General features: G+C 40.4%; 1 protein-coding gene across 1 annotated transcript in view; it reads left to right on the top strand.

Moving 5' to 3' along the window:
* Positions 1–19,843, top strand: part of cacna2d3a (calcium channel, voltage-dependent, alpha 2/delta subunit 3a) — a 92,376-nt gene that overhangs the window by 38,370 nt on the left and 34,163 nt on the right. The window contains exons 5-13 of the mRNA XM_028409593.1: positions 1,685–1,847; positions 5,019–5,150; positions 5,858–6,069; positions 7,092–7,166; positions 9,441–9,530; positions 10,080–10,193; positions 15,265–15,343; positions 18,543–18,676; positions 19,692–19,709. Of these exons, the coding sequence (XP_028265394.1) occupies positions 1,685–1,847; positions 5,019–5,150; positions 5,858–6,069; positions 7,092–7,166; positions 9,441–9,530; positions 10,080–10,193; positions 15,265–15,343; positions 18,543–18,676; positions 19,692–19,709 (1,017 nt within the window). The remainder of the gene's footprint in view (positions 1–1,684; positions 1,848–5,018; positions 5,151–5,857; positions 6,070–7,091; positions 7,167–9,440; positions 9,531–10,079; positions 10,194–15,264; positions 15,344–18,542; positions 18,677–19,691; positions 19,710–19,843) is intronic.

Below are 19,843 nucleotides of genomic sequence, written 5' to 3' on the forward strand. Positions count from 1 at the left end.
TGTATTTGCTTGTAACCTTTTACCTTCTCCACTCTGTGTTGTGTGTGTGTGAATAAAAACTGCTACAACAAAAGACAATAAAAAGGGATTGTTCTCTTGTGCAGGGATAGAAAGAGGCATGTTAAGGAGAAAATTTAAGCCGAAATATGCAACTCGGTGCTCCGTCACCTTGAAATGGCAACGTTCCCCTTGATAAAAGGCTAATAAGTCTAATCAGGCCTGATTAATTACACTGATAGGCACTGCGTTTGCCAGCCTAATTGATGGCTTTATCAGTGTTTTGCACTGTGCTGAAGGGATGATGGTGTTTCTCAGGAGAACCTGGGAAGATTTAGCCCAAATGAAGGTTACTGGTGCTAGGAAAGTGAGGGTGATGGTAGACTGATTGCTTCTTGCAGCACATAGAGGAGAGGGTTCATAAATGAGTGATAGGACGGTGAGTTATAAGAGTTTTGTTAATGATTATATGGTGATGAATATGGATCATATGGTGAATCTAAAGTGTTTCAACTTTGGCCAACAGGCTTTTTTTTCAGTCCCTCCTAGCTTATGGCTCAGAAATCAGAGTCCAGAGTGTGTCTGTCCCTCTCTGAATGATAACACATGTACTGAGGCTTTGTATTAGACTCTGGGGAAAGGCAATTCATTCTTTTCAGAGAGCCCTTTCAAACTCTATTCTCCTGTTGATTATAAGAAATAAAATCCATGTGGCCTTAAGCCATATAATCACCACTGCTCACCTGCACAGGGGAATGACCCTGGGCTGAACAGTAGAGAATATTTTTATTGATGTATGAGCACCTGTTGTCCTATAACCAACTACATAACGTTTGAAGGAAATTATTGGTAAGCTATACTGATGAGGAGGTCACATCTCAAAGTGTCATTTATTATTTACAAATTAGAAATAGTTGCCAAAATAAAGACAAAAATAAACACCTAATTTTCATGTCGTGTATTAAGCATTAATATTTTTAGACTTCAGGTCTATGTGTGATTAAAAGAAAAAGTTTTGGACCAAGCTATATGCTGAATGTACATGTTTATTTGGCACAAGCAGTTTTATAGGACAAGTTGGAAAATATCACTGTGCTCCACCTGCGCCTCTGAATTGGTGCACTGTGACTGCACCTGAAAACCAGCCTGCGTTTCCAGTGGCTGGATGATTACATGTCAAAGTCATAAAAAAAAACTTAAAGCCTTCTGGAATCAACTTTACTGTTTGTACAGACGTGCACACACAACATTTCAGTCAGTGGAGTGTCTTCACGTCTTTGTGGGCTTGTGTTCGGTCTCATCTGTAGCCTTTGCAGGCACTGCCCTGTCTTAGACTAGAGAGCCTTAGGGATGCAGGGAGTCATGCGCTCTATATTTATCTAGCTCTATGATTTATTAATAGTCTCTCCAGTATGCGCAGTACTAAAAATACATTGAAAGCAGAGCAGCACATGCAGCATCAGGCTAGAAGAGGAGTGTATGGAGAGAGTTTGTCAACTCAGCAACTTTCCAACAACACATAACGTCTGGGATGATGCAGGGATTCAGGTTACCTTGGTGCTCTCTGACTCAGCACTTAAGTGACCTAGACCCCTTGTACAGTGATAACATGATTCAGCCATTAGAATGTGTTGTGATTATTTAGCTTTCAGTAAATCACTTTCTGTGTCTGTGTTTCTCCTTCTAGTATGAATACTTCAATGCGGTGCTGATCAACGAGGTAAACGAGGAGGGGAACAGCGTGGAGCTGGGAGGAGAATTCATCCTGCAACCCAATGATCATTTTAACAATCTGTCCGTCAACCTCAGCCTCAGTGTGGTCCAGGTGCCCACCAACATGTACAACAAAGGTATGCTTCCTTCCCCCAGTGCACAGTACAGACATGCATGTGCACAATAATGGTTAGAGTTTAATCAATAATCTGTACAGAAGTTAATGAGATATGTTCTGGTGCTCATGAATGCATGCCTCCGTGACAGAAGGACGATTTGATTTTATTAACTGCAAGTCTTTGGATCATCCACTGACTTTATTAGCAGTTAAATAATTAGACTTGTGCTAATTTAGCATCCACTCAAGTCCAGCCAAGTGAAGTCGTGGCCTTAGACGCTGCAACGCTCAGTGGACAGTGTGAATGTCATGTCAGCTTAACCCAGCTACCAGAGGCGACGGAATTATATAGAGAAAGAAGAAAAGAGGAAGAAAGTAAATGAGAAAGAAAGTAGGTTAAGTCATACTGATGGAAGGTCTGAGCAACAGATTAATTGCAGCTAGGTAGAAAAAAAGAGAAAAAGAAAGTGTGAGTGACAGGAAGAGAGTGAATGAAATGAGATGAATTAAAGTGCTAGGAAAGTGAAGTTGGCAGGCAGGCGGGCCGATATAGGGAGAGGAAGAGTAATTTTGATTTGATTCACACGCAAATGAGTAGAATCACGCACACACACACACACACACGCACACACACTTGCACAGAGAGCTGTAAGGGTTTTAGATCTGCAGGCTTTGTTCAGGGGGAGTGATAACATTGACTGGAACTTCAAGGAGCCTGTGTCAGTATGTGTCAGTATTCAGCAGAAGCAGAGTGACTGAGGAAAAAAATACATTTCTCAAAACTACTTATTTATTTATATTTCCCTTTCGAATTACAAGACCCCCTTTTACACTAAAATTAGCATGTATATGAAGGTATTTTACAAGTTAAAAACGGGTGAATGACTCCTTTCTCAGTGCCACTAGATGAATTTTCCGTTTTTTTTTTCATGTGTCACATTGAAAATCATGATTGGTTAGTTTTAGTCATAGTTATTTATTATAAAAAACACTCATGTTTTCTTCACTGCTGGGGGGAGATGCTAGGCTTTTTTTGTCCTGTGTAAAAGGGGCCTAATTAATATTTTCATGCATATCACTAACTTTCAGCAACGAAGCTCGCGAGAGTTCATAAAGAAAGTAGCACTGTGCTGAAAACACAAAAGAGCTGACTGAATTAATATGGGTGTGTAGTTACAGGTCAAGCTTATCTGATTCACACTGCACACAAGTTCATATTAATTTAGACAAGACTCTGCCTTTGTGAAAGTGGTAGCAAGCGTCATTGATGTTTAGCTCATTGTATAGTGTAGAATTATTTAGAGTAACTTCAATTTTTTAGGCTGACATTATTTCTTTCTTTTTTGGTACACTGTTTTGAGCAAAAGATGAGGTTCTGTTTTCCCCACACGTCGTAGCCAGTAGCTGCCATCTGAACCTGTTTTTTATGATGCTGAGGACCTGGGAGTAGCCTTCATAAATTGTTTGGCGTCAGCGGTGATGAATAGGAGGTTGGGTCCATGATAGCAGAGAGCTTCATGCCCCTTGGAGATTAATCGCAGGAGGAACGTGTCACATGAAACATCCATCTTCCAACCACACATTGCAACCAAAACACTGCCAACACAATCAGTTTTTTTTCACGAGGCTACATGACAGGCACATGTACAATGGGTGGAGTGAAGCCATGCGTGCATTCAATACAGGTCGATACACATACACAGACCCGTCACTTTTCATTTATGTATGTCTGTGTGTGTGTGTATTTTTTTATTTATTAATTGGCTGTAACTACAGTTTGACTACAGGGTCAGGCTTCAGGGGACATCATGCAAAAAACAAGTGATTAAGATGTCTTGAAAACGAAAAGGACAGAGTTTTCCACTGAATACTGTGGGAATTTTTTAGCAACTGGCTAATTTAGTGGCTAGCCTCCTACTGGTAATGAGAAATATTATGGGTTCAAGGCAGTTGGATTCAGTTTTCAGATGTGGATGCTGTGTCCATATAGTCTGTGAGTAAGAGTGAGATGAATTTAAATGACAGCTAACAGGGTAAGTAGAGCCCATACTTGCTTTCTCATTACGATGAGTTCAGATTGTAATAGACACTCAGACTGCAGCAGAAGTGACTGTATTGTTGTGTAAATGGAGTCTGGATCAAATCCAGCCTCCTCTCCATTCCACTCCATAGAGGTGGATGGGTGTTTACTATCAAGAGAGGGCTTTGGTGTGCTAGCTTCCAGAAGAATAATTCAATCATGGCTTATTGGCATGACTGATGACAGCAGAACAATGATGCCAGCATAGGAGATGATGTGAAATCTGTTATCTACTTTTTTTCTGTGTCCATTAGGTGCTTGTCTCTCTGTATGTCTGTCCCTCACTAATTTTCTGCCTGTCTATCTGCCTGTCTTTTTTTTAACTGTCTCTAAAGGGTATTATGTATCTGCCTGGTTGTATGATTGTGTCTGTCTGTCTGCCTGTCTGCTTATTCTTTTCTGCTTCCATCTTCCCAGCCCCGCTTTTGAACCAAGTTGTAAGCAGCTGTAATAAGCTTGTCTGTCTGGCTGCTAACCAGAACATTCATGACTCTCGTTCTGTAAAAAAAATGAAAAGATGCTTTAATAATTGGATTCGCAGTTTGGGTAGAATTATATGCAAATGTTTACACTATAGATTCACATGGGTATATTTGTAGGCATTCTGCATATGCACACAAATATGTGGACAAAAGCAAACCTAGTTTGCCTTGTCTGTCATCTGTCTGCATATTGTGTGCAGCTTACAGCAAATACCACAGCCCAGATATTATATTAAGTTGCATCCATACACAGTCAGGATGTAAGTAATCAATTAAGGTGCTTCTTTCTGTGCAAATCTGTTATATTTGACATGTAGTTGTTGTGTTTTGTCTTTGAACAGTCTCCTTATTCCCTGTTCTTTTTTATCTCTCTTATCATTTTCTTCACTCAGTTTTCTGCACATTCCCTGTACCTTCTTGTAATGAATAGGTCCTGATAGCAATCTGTGGATGTGCAGTGTGTGATATGATATGACTGAATGATCAGGGGAGAACCAGAGAATGTCTGTTCCAAGCTCCTGCACTGTAAAAAAAATAATTTCCCTCCTCTCTGCTTCTCTTCTGCTCCCTCTCTCTCTCTCTCTCTCTTCCTCTCCCCCTCCCTCTCTCTCTCTCACTTTATCTTTAGACTCTGCAATTGTCAATGGAGTCTACTGGTCTGAGGCCTTGAACAAAGTGTTTGTGGATAACTTTGAGAGAGACCCATCACTCATATGGCAGTACTTTGGCAGCGCCAAAGGCTTTTTCAGGCAGTACCCGGGTAAGTGTGTGTTTGTTGGGGCGATGGTGTGTGTTTGTAATTAAGTTGCTGTCTTCTTAAAGCCGAACAGCAGGCATGTGGAATCTCCAGTGACTGACAGCAAGAGACTGGAGAGAGAGGAGATAGGGGGAGAGTAGACAGAACAGAGAGGGGGAGGAGGGGAGAAAAGACAGGTGAGAGAGAGTTTGCAGAGATAGTGTAAAAACATTTCAAACGGGTAGAGCAGAAAAAAATTGAAGCAGCGTAATTAAGAAAATTGAACAGAGCTGGTGAATACATTTTCTGTGCAGCAGTAAGTGAGAAAATAAATGAAAATGTCTGCTTATTTTTTTATCTTTTGACCTTCCAAACCTGCACATATAAGTGCTCTCTAATTGTGCTTTTTAATATCACCTCCCTTATTCTACATCTGACATATATTCTGTGCAGCTCAGCTCAGCGTTCTGACCTGAAGGCCTCTAAATTCATTAAAATTGAATTCATTTTTTTCTGTCCCTCAAAGGTGCAGCCGTTTGTTTTAAAAAACGGCTGCACTTTTCTCTCGGGGGAAGTTACTGTTGTTTCTGAATTCCCTCCACTTCTTCTTATTTGTCACTTAGCCTGACTGTCTTTCATTTGCACACCACAGGAACATAATATTCACTTTGTTCACATTATGCAGCTGTTTCAATTTATTGTTTACCTTTGATGTTTGGTGTTCTTTTCAGGAATCAAATGGAAGCCAGATGAACATGGAGTTATAGCTTTTGACTGTCGTAACCGAAAGTGGTACATCCAGGCTGCCACCTCTCCAAAGGACGTCGTGATCCTGGTCGACGTCAGCGGCAGCATGAAGGGGCTGAGACTGACTATCGCCAGGCAGACCGTGTCCTCCATACTGGACACTCTTGGAGATGACGACTTTTTTAACATTATTGCCGTAAGTCCACACAATAGTGAGGAGGGTTTTATAAAGGAGCTGAGCTCTGTTTTTAGGCTCACATAAACACACACACACACTAAAAGAAAAACACAACCATATCCTCTCACTCTCAGATCAGAGGAAATGCTGGAACGAATCAGCTTTCTTTCCTGTCACGCTCACAACCAATTAGCAGTCAGCTGAATGAAGATTTAAAATGCAAACGAGACAGTTGTGATCGGATCCAGCCTGAGGCACACAAAATATTATCATACTGAAGTCTGATGCAATGCTGCAAGTGTGTACGTTATGTGTTTGTGAGTGTGTGTGTGTGTGTGTGTCTATGACCATGCAATTGCACAAGTGTGTCTGATGCTATTTCAGACTAAATCATAGCTAGTCCCCTTCTCTACTGAACTTTTTGTTATAATTTAATAATCTTATCATTTTAAAACTATTAAAGGATTTGATAATCAGGCTGAAACATATTGTTTTCCCTACACACTCTTTAAAAGGACGTGTCACTCTTACTTGCCTGTTTTTTCATTCCCGTTATTATTTGTGTTATTTATTGTGTTGCACATATTCTGTTATGAAAAAAAAGATTTTTATGTTTTTTTGTCAAAAATATCTGCAGTGACGGAACAAATTCACTTCAGAGGAAGAAAAGTATTTTTCATGAGGGAGACTTTGTTTCGTGCTGCAGCACAAGGCACACTGAATCACACACACACACACATGAACAGATTAGGGCAAAATTACTGGCTTTGAAAAAACACACTTTCATTGTCTTTCTTGGACTTTGAAGTCTAATTCATACTGATGCATTAAATGAGGAGTATTATCAGAGAATGCCAGGCGCTGGGTACATTATGCACTGTACAGTATGTGTGTGTGTGTATAGTATGTGTGTATACTTATCATCAAGATGAGTCAAGTTCCACCGTATCCACAATGCCTTAGATTAAACTGTACATACACAGCAGATATATCAAGTCATTATAACAATAACTTTAATTAGCTCTTTTTGTGTTTCACAGTACAATGAGGAATTACATTATGTGGAACCGTGCCTGAATGGAACTCTCGTCCAAGCAGATGTCACCAACAAAGATGTGAGACTTTCTGGGTTTTTTTTTCCCTCTACTACAGTCAACTGGAAATAATGACATACATTTTTGTGACCACCGTTCAGGCAGTGAAAGTTTAATTTCACTTTCAATTTTGACCTTTATACCCTGGCTTGAAAAAAAAAATAACACTTATGACCATTTCACAAAAACAATTGTTTAAAAAATTATGTGACTATTTTTTGCACAGAATGAAAAGAGAATAGAATTTATAGTGTTACACAAAAATTAGTAAATATATCTCACACATTAGTATGAAAACTAGACTATACAGCAGTTTTGCAGAAAGATGTAACTAAACAATAGCCTTAAGTATGGCAGAAAACAGGTGTGCTCACTTTATTACTTCACATGTGACCAATACGTTTCTGTCTGTGTGAAAATAAACATCATGTGTGTGAAAATGCAAGAGACAACATGTTCGTCTCTTTGCTTATAGGATACACCCCCACCTACTAAAAAAAAATAATAATTACTAGACTCCATTAAAATGAGCCAAACCTTTTGGGGTCCAGCTGTTACTAGCAAAATGCTCTAGTTTCCATGGCCCATGTGTGAGTACTGCAGAATCCTGCCTGTTGGTATTTAATTTTTGTTTCTGTTTAGTGAGTGTACACTTATGCATATGGTTAAGCATTGTGTGTGTGTTTATTTCCAGATGGTAGTTTAATGTAGTGTGAGTCAGCCCACTAAGAAGTGAAGGCAGTCTGCACCAGTAGATAAGGCTAATGTTTTTGCTTCTGCTGAGGGCAGGAAGTGGCTGTCACAGTCAGTCTGAGACTTAAACTTCCAAAACCTCAACTGGATCAAAAATAATGTGTTTTTGAGTGTTTCATGTGACATGCATTCATCTGAGTAGCTTTATAACCTTTTGGTCTGTTTGGACTTGGCAACAGGCATCTAAAGAAAGTCACACGATGAGAATTGTGCGTGCCTACATGTTAAGATAAATAATTTGCCATAAAAATCAAAAGCGTGAGCATCAGCAAGCTGCAGTTTAAGATATTTTTGTTCATTCATTATAATATCCCAGTAGCCAGGCGTTTTAAAACTGACTGCTGTGATCATTTCTGGGAATAAAAGGTGTCTGCAGCATTGAAGGGTTTGATGTCCAAATGCACATTTCAGAGCCTTGTGGTGCAGAACAAAAGGTTAGGCACATTCAGCATTGCATTCACATGAACTCACACAGACACACACACACATTTTCAGCCTGCCACTTTAGCACACTGCTGCGCCAGGGATTGAACATAGCCCACTGGGCTGAGAAAAATCACTTCGATCTTAACTCACAAGCACTCGCACGCACACTTGCTTGCAATAGGTAAAGTTTGCAATGCTCCAGGGTACTGCCTTTTGTTGAAACAGATTAACCTTTTTATCCACATCCATGGAAGGTGGTGTCTTTCTTGCCATATGGGGGTGTTGTCAGTGATGCTGCAGGTTGTTTTTGTGCATATTTTCATTAGTGCATCCTCTGAGTGTAGAAGTATGTGTGTTTGCTCCCAAGTGAGCATGATGATATGGCCTTATGCTGCTTAGAGCCTCCCCACTGTGTGTTGAGACACTTTACCTCTTCCCATTAGTAAGGAAGAGAACACTGAAGGAAATGAATGGAAAGGAAAAGGACAGAAGGCAGAGAGGCTGGGAGGATAGTTGATGTAGATCCAATGAATATCTGAGATGTATAAACAAAAAAAGACAGATTTAAATCTCTTATGTGCTACAGAGGAAGGTTTGTCACTTCTTGTAGTCCAGGTAGTTGGATGAAGACAATGTCAATAAGACTTCCAAATGACAACAGGATCTATATAGCTATAAACAGATTAGACAGGGTAATTGTGCGAGCGTGCATGCACGTGTGTCAGTGTGTCTGTTACCACAATGAGACATACAAGAGCTGTTAGGTTGTTGACAACATTTAACTCATCGTTAATTGCCAGAGAGATAATGCATCCTTTGAGGCACACCTACGAACACACACACACACACATATGCATACACAGATTAAAATGTGCACATGCACGCTACGCTGTATGTTTGTCAGCTAAAAGTAGGAGGAGTAGAAGCTGGTCATTATAGTCCGTTTAGTCGCTATGCAACATTTCGCACACATAATGTGGTACTTTGCCTCAAAAACTGTCTGTTCACGCTTGTAGGACAATAAAGCTCAGTGAATTACCTGTAATTATATCAGCCTATATCTGTTGTCGTTGTGTTGCTATAATTGTAATTCTCTCCAAACTTGTATTTTGCCAGCATTTCCGGGAACACCTCGACAAGCTGTTTGCTCAAGGCATTGGTATGTTAGACATAGCTCTGACCGAGGCCTTCAATCTACTCAGTGACGTAAGTAACATGCTCCTGGTTGATCATCATCACAAGCACGCACACATACACACGTCAGTGTTATGCACAAATTAATTAGGGCTGTAATTAATAACCAAATAAACAGAATCATGCAAAAACTCAGTAAACAAGGCACTTGAAGGCTCAGGTTGCTGGTCTGACATCTCCTCATTATGAGCAAGCAATTAGTCAAACACAGAAGTACACAAACACACACTCATTCACCGTCCTTTTATAACTGTCCAAAATGTATCCATCATTCAAGTATAGTCTGCAGTGACATTGCACTGTTATTACACAGACTCCTCACTGTCGTTTATCTCAGTAACACTCCCCTCTGGCAGATGCGTGTATGTGTGTGGGTAGTATCAGATCTAAGACATGCTAATATACATTTCAAAATCTAATGAGGTGGAACCAGACAAAGTGTCTGGTCTGTGTGTTAAAAAAAGTTTAAATTCCCATTTTTTTCAAGCTTTTTTTGTGTTGTTTTGTTGTTGCTCAGATGTGATTTTGTTTTCCCTCTCTCTCCTCTTTTTCTGTCTCCAGTTCAACGACACTGGGAGGGGCAGCGAGTGTAGCCAGGCTATTATGTTGGTAACAGATGGGGCAGTGGATACATACGATACCATCTTCGCCAAGTACAACTGGCCAGAGAGAAAGGTAGTGTATTAAACACACACACACACACACACATCATATTATTCTGCCAATATGTTCCGGGCCAGGTCAGGTCAACACATCTCACTTTCCCATTATGCCTCACTCATAACCTGCGACCATATATTCTGGTGCAGGATGAGTAATGGAGGTCAGTGAACTAATGCTCTCCTGTGGCTATGAACGACTTTTTAAACTCACTACTTCCTTTTGACACATTTATAAAGGGATACCAATGGATCCCTTACAATCCTCAGATACATAAATCCATACAAGTGAAAATAGTTCTTCTCTGATGCAGAGGTGTAATAGTGAAATACTTTGTTTGTTTTCAGAAGTCAGAGCATGTTTTTGCTAAGTGTAGTAATAATTCAATTATTGGTTTTTGACCAGCATTAGGTACTGAACATGCCCCGTGTGGGGTCCTTCCAGAGTGATTTAAAGTTAAGTGTGGTCCTGTCGCTAAGGATAGAGCTGTCCTACAGGTAATTGTGGTGCTCTGCAGACAGGCTATAAAATGAAACTGAAGAAGAGAGGACCTGGAGTGGGAGAAAACAAGTGCTTCTAAGGTCATTTTGTCAGTAAAAGGAAAGCCATGTGGGTCTTCACACTTCACACAGAGGGAGGGGTAGAGATACAATGATAAAAACATACACACTCCCCACATATAGTGTAAATTTTTAACTAAATGAGACTTTAAGTATATGTTTAACCTTCCATTACCTTTAAAATGTTCTTACGCCTGAAGTCATTGCAGCTGTTATTAGACCACATTTTGAAACAATATAAACCTTAAGTCAAACTAAGCATGTGTTTCAGTGTAATAATATGGCCGCCCTTAAGTTACTATTAAGGTAGCACTTGCACATTGCGGTTGTGTGCGTCATGTACCTCTTGTATTAAAACTGTTGCAACCCCCCACCCCCCACCCCCCCCTCCCACCAACTCCTGCCTCAAGGCTGAACAGCAGCGAGCGGAGAGGGGACAAGGCTGCTAGAGAGTTCCATTTAGAAGAAGCCCTGCTGATAATAGAGGTCTTCAGTCTCTGTCACTCTCTCCAGTCTCTCTCGCTCTCCCTCTCTTTCTCCTTCCACTGCTGGTTTTTAATGGCTTTCTTCCAACCAGCCGTACAGCTTCACCACTGTATAGCATCACACTGAGTATACTGGCAGGAAAAAAAAGAAATGCAAATAAGTGACTGTACCATACATCTGTATGCAGATAGCATTCACTCCAAAAAGTGTGGAAGAACACAAAACTTCAAATAACGTTCAAAGAACACTACAGTAAAATGTCTGTTATGAGAATATGTTCACATATGTTTCCTTCACACTCACAGTAAACATGCGTAAACACGAACTCCATTAAAAAAATCCTCTAAAACACATGTAATGCAGAAGATTTAAGGCACTGATCACCCTAGTGATGGTGGCCTCTTTTGACACTGACCATTTCCTTTCTGTAGTTTGCCTGAATGCCATCAGTCACATAAGACTGCAGCCTGCTGGGTTGTCATAGCCCCCGGACAGCCGATCTGCTGTGTTTGTGTGTTTGGCATGCGAACTGCCCTCAGGGACAGGAACCTGGGTTGTGCCACCCATGCATTATGAGTGTGGTGTTCCAAGCTGGCAGAGAATTTAAAGTTCAGTCACTGGGGGCACACGCTGGAGATTTTCTTCAGCCGTTTTGGTGCCAATCTCAGGCTGAGTTGATTGGCTGCCTGCACTCAAATGCCATAAAATGCATTTGTTGATATTTAACATATATATGTTTATATAAAAGATATATTGTATCTAATGGCAATAGGCAATGATTCAAGATACACTCAATGTCCAGCTTTTTCTGTTACTGTAATTTCCTTTTTTTGTATTATTAAAAAATAATTATATATTCATTATTTATAATTATCAAGTAGCCGCTGGATGGATCCACAGGGCTTTTGTAGGTAATCCAGCAGAGGCAAGGTAAAGCTAGACAACCCCCCACCTTTTATAAAATGGTGCACACTGTCTGAAATTAGACATGATCTACAATCCGCATCCCAAAATTGATATGCTGTCCTACATACAGCATTACCCATGCTTTGCTTTTTTTCGTGCCCTGCCTATACCTCATCTGGTGCCAGTTCCCTCTCCTTGCCAACATTATTATGGTTGTCCCATAAGAAAAGAACAAACCATAAATGTCTGGAGACTAGTGTGCACTGCAGCCCACAAAGACGGCCGCACGAGCACAGTCACCCAGATGAGAGTTGCATGTGCATGTGTAGTAGGGCCAGGAGAGTGGCCTAAACTGGTGATAGCATGAGGACCGTGAGGGAATCTCAGTATGGCTGAGGCTCACAATTAGAATTGTTAGACATGCTCCCTGAGCAGTGTCTGCCAGGTGGGAAGTTTTAGTACAACCTACAACATTTTTTTTTTCCTCAAGTAAACAAACCTTTAGATTATCAAACTCACACAAGCGTAATGCATATCTTTTACAAACACCTTCAGGTCCCCAGAGTCTTTCCTGAAAACACCCCATTGATTTCCCGATAAAATTATTGTTAGAGTTAAAACAAAGTGATTAGAAAATGGCAATTCCTGAATCTTAGACAAGACTGATTACAGCTGAGCCTGTAATCATTTGGTTTCAAGTGTTAGGTCACCAGCTTTTAGGTAATGATAGAACACAAGCAGGCTTGAAGATAAGGAATTTCATTAAAGGCAAGAGACAGATTAAAGGTCTAACTTTAGAAAGTGTGGCACAAGGTTATCAGACCCATCTGATTTGTTTATGTCTGAAAGTGGGTTGATAATTAAAATCAACTAGCAATTAATAAACATTCTTTGAAGAGGTTTTTAAGTCTGGAATAAAATATTTATTTAAATCATTGTTTGTATTAAATAACCAGACAAACCAAGCATTGTTCTTAGAGTATCGTATAACTAATGTAACTAATATGACTAAAACTACCTGAACATATCCTGTACATGTTCAGTAAACAGAAGGACCAAATTCTAGGCAAGTGGGCAAGTGTACAAAATACAACAGATTTAGATATTTTTTTTTTTAAATAGAATATACACATACTATCATTACAGCATGCACCAAGACATGTACTTTACAGAGGAAGGAGTTCAACTCAAGTTAAAGGCCACAAAAGATGGGTCTTCAGGAGTGTTTTAAATGTGTCAAAGTTTTGAGATGTGGTGCTTTCAGAGCTGTGGGCCAGCCTGATCACGGTTTGGCAACTTCTAAAATAAACTAGTTAGCTGACCTAGTTGCTCTTGCAGCTCTCTGACAATGTAAGAGTTCACAAATGCTGTTTTTCAGAGGCCAGCCCATTTTAATGGTATTTCCACATCAGGAATTGGTTTTATATTCCAATGTTTGATCAATACAGTCTTAATAATCCAGTCTTTAAATCACTGCAGTAACAGTTACATGACATAGTACAGTATACTGAAAACAGGTTTACTTTGCTATAACCCAGATGCAGTCACCTCACTGCGTGACGTCCATGCAAACTAAGTCAAGTGTAGAACAAACTACTGTGTATGAAGCTTATTTGATGGATTCAGGTTGAAATGTCAAGCTGACCTAAATTTGAAACCAGGCCTTTTGTAAACAGCAGTCGGCCCCGGCTGGTCTGGGATTGTACTGCAGTACATATTTCATGAGAGCTGACACATCAGAAGAGTTAGCGTACATATGTAGCCTCACAGGCGTGTACTTTTAAAGTCTTTAAACATTTGTGTGACCACACAAGCACTGAATAAATGATTGCTGCTAAATGCATTATGCAGGAGTGCAAACAACTGTATGTTTCATAGATCTACACTTACTGTAGCTATTCAGTGTCTGTCTGTTTGTGCATGAATACACACACAGTTTTTACTCCTGCCTGTGTAAAATGTGTGCACTTAAGTACCTTTAGGATTGCGTGCTTTACCCAGAGCCCCTGTTATTTTCTATCTTTGTGTTACTTAACTCATGTGTGAACCTCTTCTATATTTAATAACCAACCCTCTGTAATGTGTCTACCAGTATGGAAAAACACACACAAACACAAAATCCCATTGTGTCACTCCTTCTTTGCACATGGAGCGGTGATGATCCTATCGACTGCGTTGTGTTTGACTGTCACTCTGGCGCCATTATTTAAATGGATGAGATTCATATGAATAGGGGATGATTATGGTCTTAATAATAAGGGCTGATTAAAAATGACAGTCTGACAACTGTATTTATTCACAGGGAACACATTACAGTTAACAATAGCCTAACAATACCCGGAGTGATAAATTAGAGTCTAGAAGTAGCTGTTGTTTATGCCTTTGTCAGATAAAGATGATTTAATCACTATTGAATTTATGACACAATCAAAATATGATTTAATACAGAAATAAAAATTTTTAAAAAAAAGAAAGAAAGAGAGAGAGGGAGCACTTTATACATAATGAAATTTTTAGTATTTCCCAACTTTTCCATTGAATCCAGAATCAGTACACACACAAACATCTAGACGTTCATATACACACACAGATACAGACAGACAGACACATGCTGTCAGATTTAAGGGAGGCAGTGAAAAATGCAGGCATGGGAGCTATGGCAGCTGTGCCCCCAGAGGCTTGCATCTGGTCCAATCTGGAAACTATGCTCTTTACATACACACACAAACACACACCTGCCAACCACACCTGGTGTTAGAGCCAACTGAGCACTGCTGGGTAAAAATGGGTTTGGCAGAAGAGAGTTTAGAATATTCTCTGATTTGAATTAAGCTTGCTTTATTTGCGTTCAGATTTTAATGCATTTCTCTCATTTTATGACACTTTTTTGAACATCCTAATATTTTTGTGTTTAGCGTAGATAAAAAAATGATTTGTATCATTGAAACTTTAAGGAAATGTCCATAATCAACTCTATTAAACAGGGAGAAATGACCTGCTAATCACTGGCAGATAGATGAGTCTCTTCTTCACTGGATTTGACAGTGTTATCTTCAATATGGTGGTGTGTGGCGGCCCCTTATCACAAATGCGATTAAAATGACTGACGGAAGTTATCTGCTTTCTTTCTGCAGGTCCGCATATTCCCTTACCTGATTGGTCGAGAATCAGCCTTCGCAGATAATCTGAAATGGATGGCATGTGCTAACAAAGGTGGTATCTTAAATTGCATGGAAAGACTTCGTTTTTCCTTCTTATAATCTGTTTTTGCATAGGAAGGCTGCTGCATGTTGCTGTCAGCCAGGTGGAAGTTAATACATTATGGAGTTTGGGATTTATTTTGCATGTATGTGCATGCTGTATAATTTATTTATTTATTTTTTGTCAGTGCTCATCAGTATTAGTGTTTGTATGTGACAGCAGGCAGCTGGTTCCAGATATGTCACATTGCTTCATCATCCTCTAAGCCTGAAGTCTAAACTATCACAGCGATACACCACTTCCTAGCTGCTTTGTGTGTGGTCATGGTTGTCTCATTGCGTACAGCACTTTCCTTAGGTTCTATATTTAGCTGGGAGGTGGGTGACAGAGACAGTCTGGCTCCATTTCCTCAGGCTGCAGTAGATAAGACAGGCCACAGGTCACACAAAGGGTGTGCATGTGTTTTTAGCTGTGTCTTGTCTGTCTGTGTGTGTGTGTCTGTGGATAAAAGACAAGGGCATCCCAAGTGTTGCTTGGAAGTGATATCAGAGAACCCAACCAGTCAGTTTGAGGGTGTTAGTGGTGATGATGAGAACAGTGTATGTGTATGTGTGAGCGTGTGTCATGCTACATAAATGTGGGTGTATGCCTGGATGATGACTCAAGCTTGGTGACAGTGACATCCTCTCCAGCCTGCAGAAGCTGTGCGTCGCAGTCGTCTCCTCACTCCCTGTAGGTGCAACATCTCTTCTTCTATTTCAGCAGAAATGCTGGCTTTAGTTCATCACTGCTTTACTTAAGTAGTTCTCCAAGTGAAGACAAGCGTGACACCTCGTCCGCCCTGTCACTGGCAACTCTGTCAAAATCTCTCCCTGCGGTCCTTTGAATAGAATAATGAAAAATGTTAAGACTCTAGAAGCGCTGTCAGTGTCACAGTGCAGGTAGGAATGGTAAAATTATTTATAGATCTTGAGGAGTTAATTACCACAAAGTCTTCACTGTGCTCGATATAACCAGACTCACACATACAATTTCATTTTCCTCTAATTAGTTAGTTAATTCTTCAGTTACATTCAAGCCCTGGCCAAATGCACATGAAGTTATAAATAAGTGTGTTATTATCTGTCGGTTACAGTTTTAAACCTGTGGTCAACAATAGCCAGCAAGACATATGGTAGACTCTCTGGTTAAAAAACCTGAGGAGGCCACAAATCTCGGTCTGACAAACGTCCTAACAAGAACATAATCTGAGTTATTTTTGAGTTGAAAACCTGCACTATAAAGATATGTATTGCACCCTGAGTGGATGTAAGGTTATCCGAAGTTTGCTGGTGCTGGTGCTCTTCCTTACATCATGACACTTTTTTACTTCTACCTCATCCATTATTTCTCGTGTCCGTACACCTTGTGTATTTTTTTTTTTTTTTGCTTACATATGACCCAAAACCAAGGTCTTTTAAAAATACTGTAAATGGATGCCCTCATCCTGACCAGCCCATGCTGTGGCTGTCCTGTATGTAACAGGTGTAGCATGTCACTGAAAGCAGGGAGCGCTCATTTTTCTCTCCCAGCTCATCTCACCGGCTCCTGTGGCTCAGCCCGAAGGACGCCCTCAGCCTTCCACAGGGAGCAGTCGATCTTGACTCAGTGCTGTGATGAACGATGCCGTTAGACTGTGTGTGATGTGAGTCTGTATGCGTGTGTGTTGTCATTGTATTGTCTGGTAAAAGGAATACCTGCATCCAAATGCCTTTGAGGATAAAAAGTTCACTTCCAGGTCAAGTTTGAGTTCTTGTTGAGTTTGAGTTCTTGTTGTAGTAATCATGTTCACTTTCAGTGTGAGAGTTATGGCCTTTTGTTGTGTACTGTCAGTGATAGAGCCTTTTATTAGTCATTGGGGTGGATACATGACATCTCTCATGGATCCGTGTGTTGTGTCTAGACTCTTTTCTCCCTGTGGTGTAAAGGTGTTTGCTGGGAAAGATGACCCCAAAATCTATTTCCTCCGGCTATGATTTTCTACTTGACTGCCTCTCGGTGATGGAGGCAGTTTGCTGTTTTTACGGATGGGTGCAAATGTGGTGGTCTCTCTCTTTTTTTCTTATTGACTGTGTCACTTCTGGTCCTCTCTCTCTGTCTGACTGCTGTCCTGATTCCCCTCTCTTCCTCTCTCCTGTTCTGTCCCCCACCCCTTCTCTCCCCCCTGCTGAGATAACAGTACATTCCCTCCTACATATGCACATTAGCATCATAATGGTAGCATTACCATCTCAAGAAATGGCATCACATTTGGTTTAACTCAGATAGTTTTTTACATTTTTACATTTACATACCACTTACCCATTCACAAACCCATGCTGGTTTGCTTTGACTTTTTTATGGAATTCCTTAGATATCACTCATGCATGTATGCAAGATCCCATCTCCTACATCAAGCTAATATCTGCTGCCTGCTGTACTAGATTCCATATTATCTGTTTTTGTACCAAGATAAGTAACATGGGAGCAACGACTTGGAAAAGATTTGCTGGGTCTGTAACTGTAGGTCATACTTGGATGCAACATGCAATGCAATCTTAGTCAGTTTAAGTCAGGTAGGAGTGTCTAGCTTTTTTACATTACAGCATGACCAATACCATGAGTCAAAACTCGCTACTATTAGGAAACAAAAAGTTCCAGCATTTATATATCTGCATCTATTCCAGTTTGCTCTCTCACTAGTAAAACAGATGTGATAAGTGTTGGATAATGTTCCACGAGCCAGTTGTTGTGGTCAATAAAATCCCAACAGGGTGATGGGAACAGCAATGCAAAGCAAATGGTCTTCATCAGCCTCATCAGGACCATCTCCATACTAATGGTCGGATCAGAAAAGCAGCAGCGTTGTGTCCAGAAATAACTGACTACAGAATGCCACAAGTGACCAATCAGAACCTAGCATTGTATAATAGGCATGACAAACATGGCGGTTATGTTAGAGACACTATTGTCTTTTGAAAAGGGCCAATGATAATACACTCTGCATCATCTTTTCCAGGATTGAAACTCTCCTATCAGCCAAAATATACACTGATTACACTGGTTGATTGATTGGTCAGCTGCTAGATCACACTGCTTTTTGAGCAAGATTAATTTTAATGTAATAAATCTATTTAAAATTATGAATAATCTTTTCTTTGTTGCCATTTCTCTTTCTCTCTCTGCCCAACAGGCTACTTCACTCAGATTTCCACACTGGCAGATGTGCAGGAGAACGTGATGGAATATCTCCATGTGCTGAGTCGACCTAAAGTGATTGATCGGGAGCATGACACAGTATGGACTGAAGCCTACATCGATAGCACTGTGAGTTGACTACGCCATAGTCCATGCTAACCACACACACAGTAAATCCCTTGTGTACATTATGGGTCTGTGACACAAAACACCTTGTTTAAGCTTCTGTTCACATAAACTCATGCTGGATGAATCAGATAATCTGAATGAGATATGATGAAAGGCAGGCAGGAGGATGACGCTGGGTTTTTGTCTTTGTATGTCTGACTGTGAATGTGTGAGTGTGTGTGTGTAGCAGATGGAATCATTAAGTAAATGAGCCTCTTGTGTGTGTTTGCGCGTTTGATAGCGTGAACAGAACTTCGGTAAGTTAGTCTCTGATCTGTCAGCCTCATACCTTATCCTAGCATGCACAGACACACTTAATGATGGCATATTTTTCATAATAGTATTTCTCAGCAAAATTAAACAGATGCTATAAATCCCCTGTCTCTCCGCGACATAGACTTTATGGTCTCTAAAACACAGACAGTCATTCATAATCTACACACAGCATACAGAAAAGGGGACTCATGCACAATAGTTCTTTTATGCTTAAGTTATTGTGTTGGTGCATGAAGTGAGAATAGCAGCCTTAGCAAGAGTTTCTGTAAAGCTTAAGAAGACTTTCGCAATGTAAAGCGGAAAACCAAAAATACCCACAGGCTATCAAGACTGCATGACTTCAGGACTTGTTCACTCTGCCTTCTTTTCCATATTCCTCATGTTTTACCCTCTTCTGCCTGCTTAGTTCTTTTTGTCCTCATTATCCCTTTCCATTTATCATAGTTAGTACACTGACCCAACACCTGAAGTGTTGTCTCCTCTGGTCCGGCCCTCCTAGCTATAAACCTCTCCACTCTTGACACAGTCACTGTTTTTAAGTTGCAAAGTCAATGTCAGTGGATTTTATGCACCCGCTGGCACTCCATTCAGCGAAAATTGCACTGAAAGGCTTTCTGACACTTATCCACAAATGTGTTGACCCTTTTTCTCCTCCTCCTCCTCCTCCTCCTCCTCCTCTCCTTTAATCTGTTCTCTTTAGCTCCCCCAAGCACAAAAGGTAAAAAAAAAAACCTGGTTTGAGGCCATCGTATTGTACTGTGTTGAGGCCTGCTGTGTTCATGTGCATGTGCATTGTGGTTCTGGTATCTGTGCAATGAAGGCATTATTTGGGTTAACTACCATACCAGCATT

Source organism: Parambassis ranga, chromosome 7, assembly GCF_900634625.1.
Source record: "Parambassis ranga chromosome 7, fParRan2.1, whole genome shotgun sequence".
NCBI lineage: Eukaryota > Metazoa > Chordata > Actinopteri > Ambassidae > Parambassis > Parambassis ranga.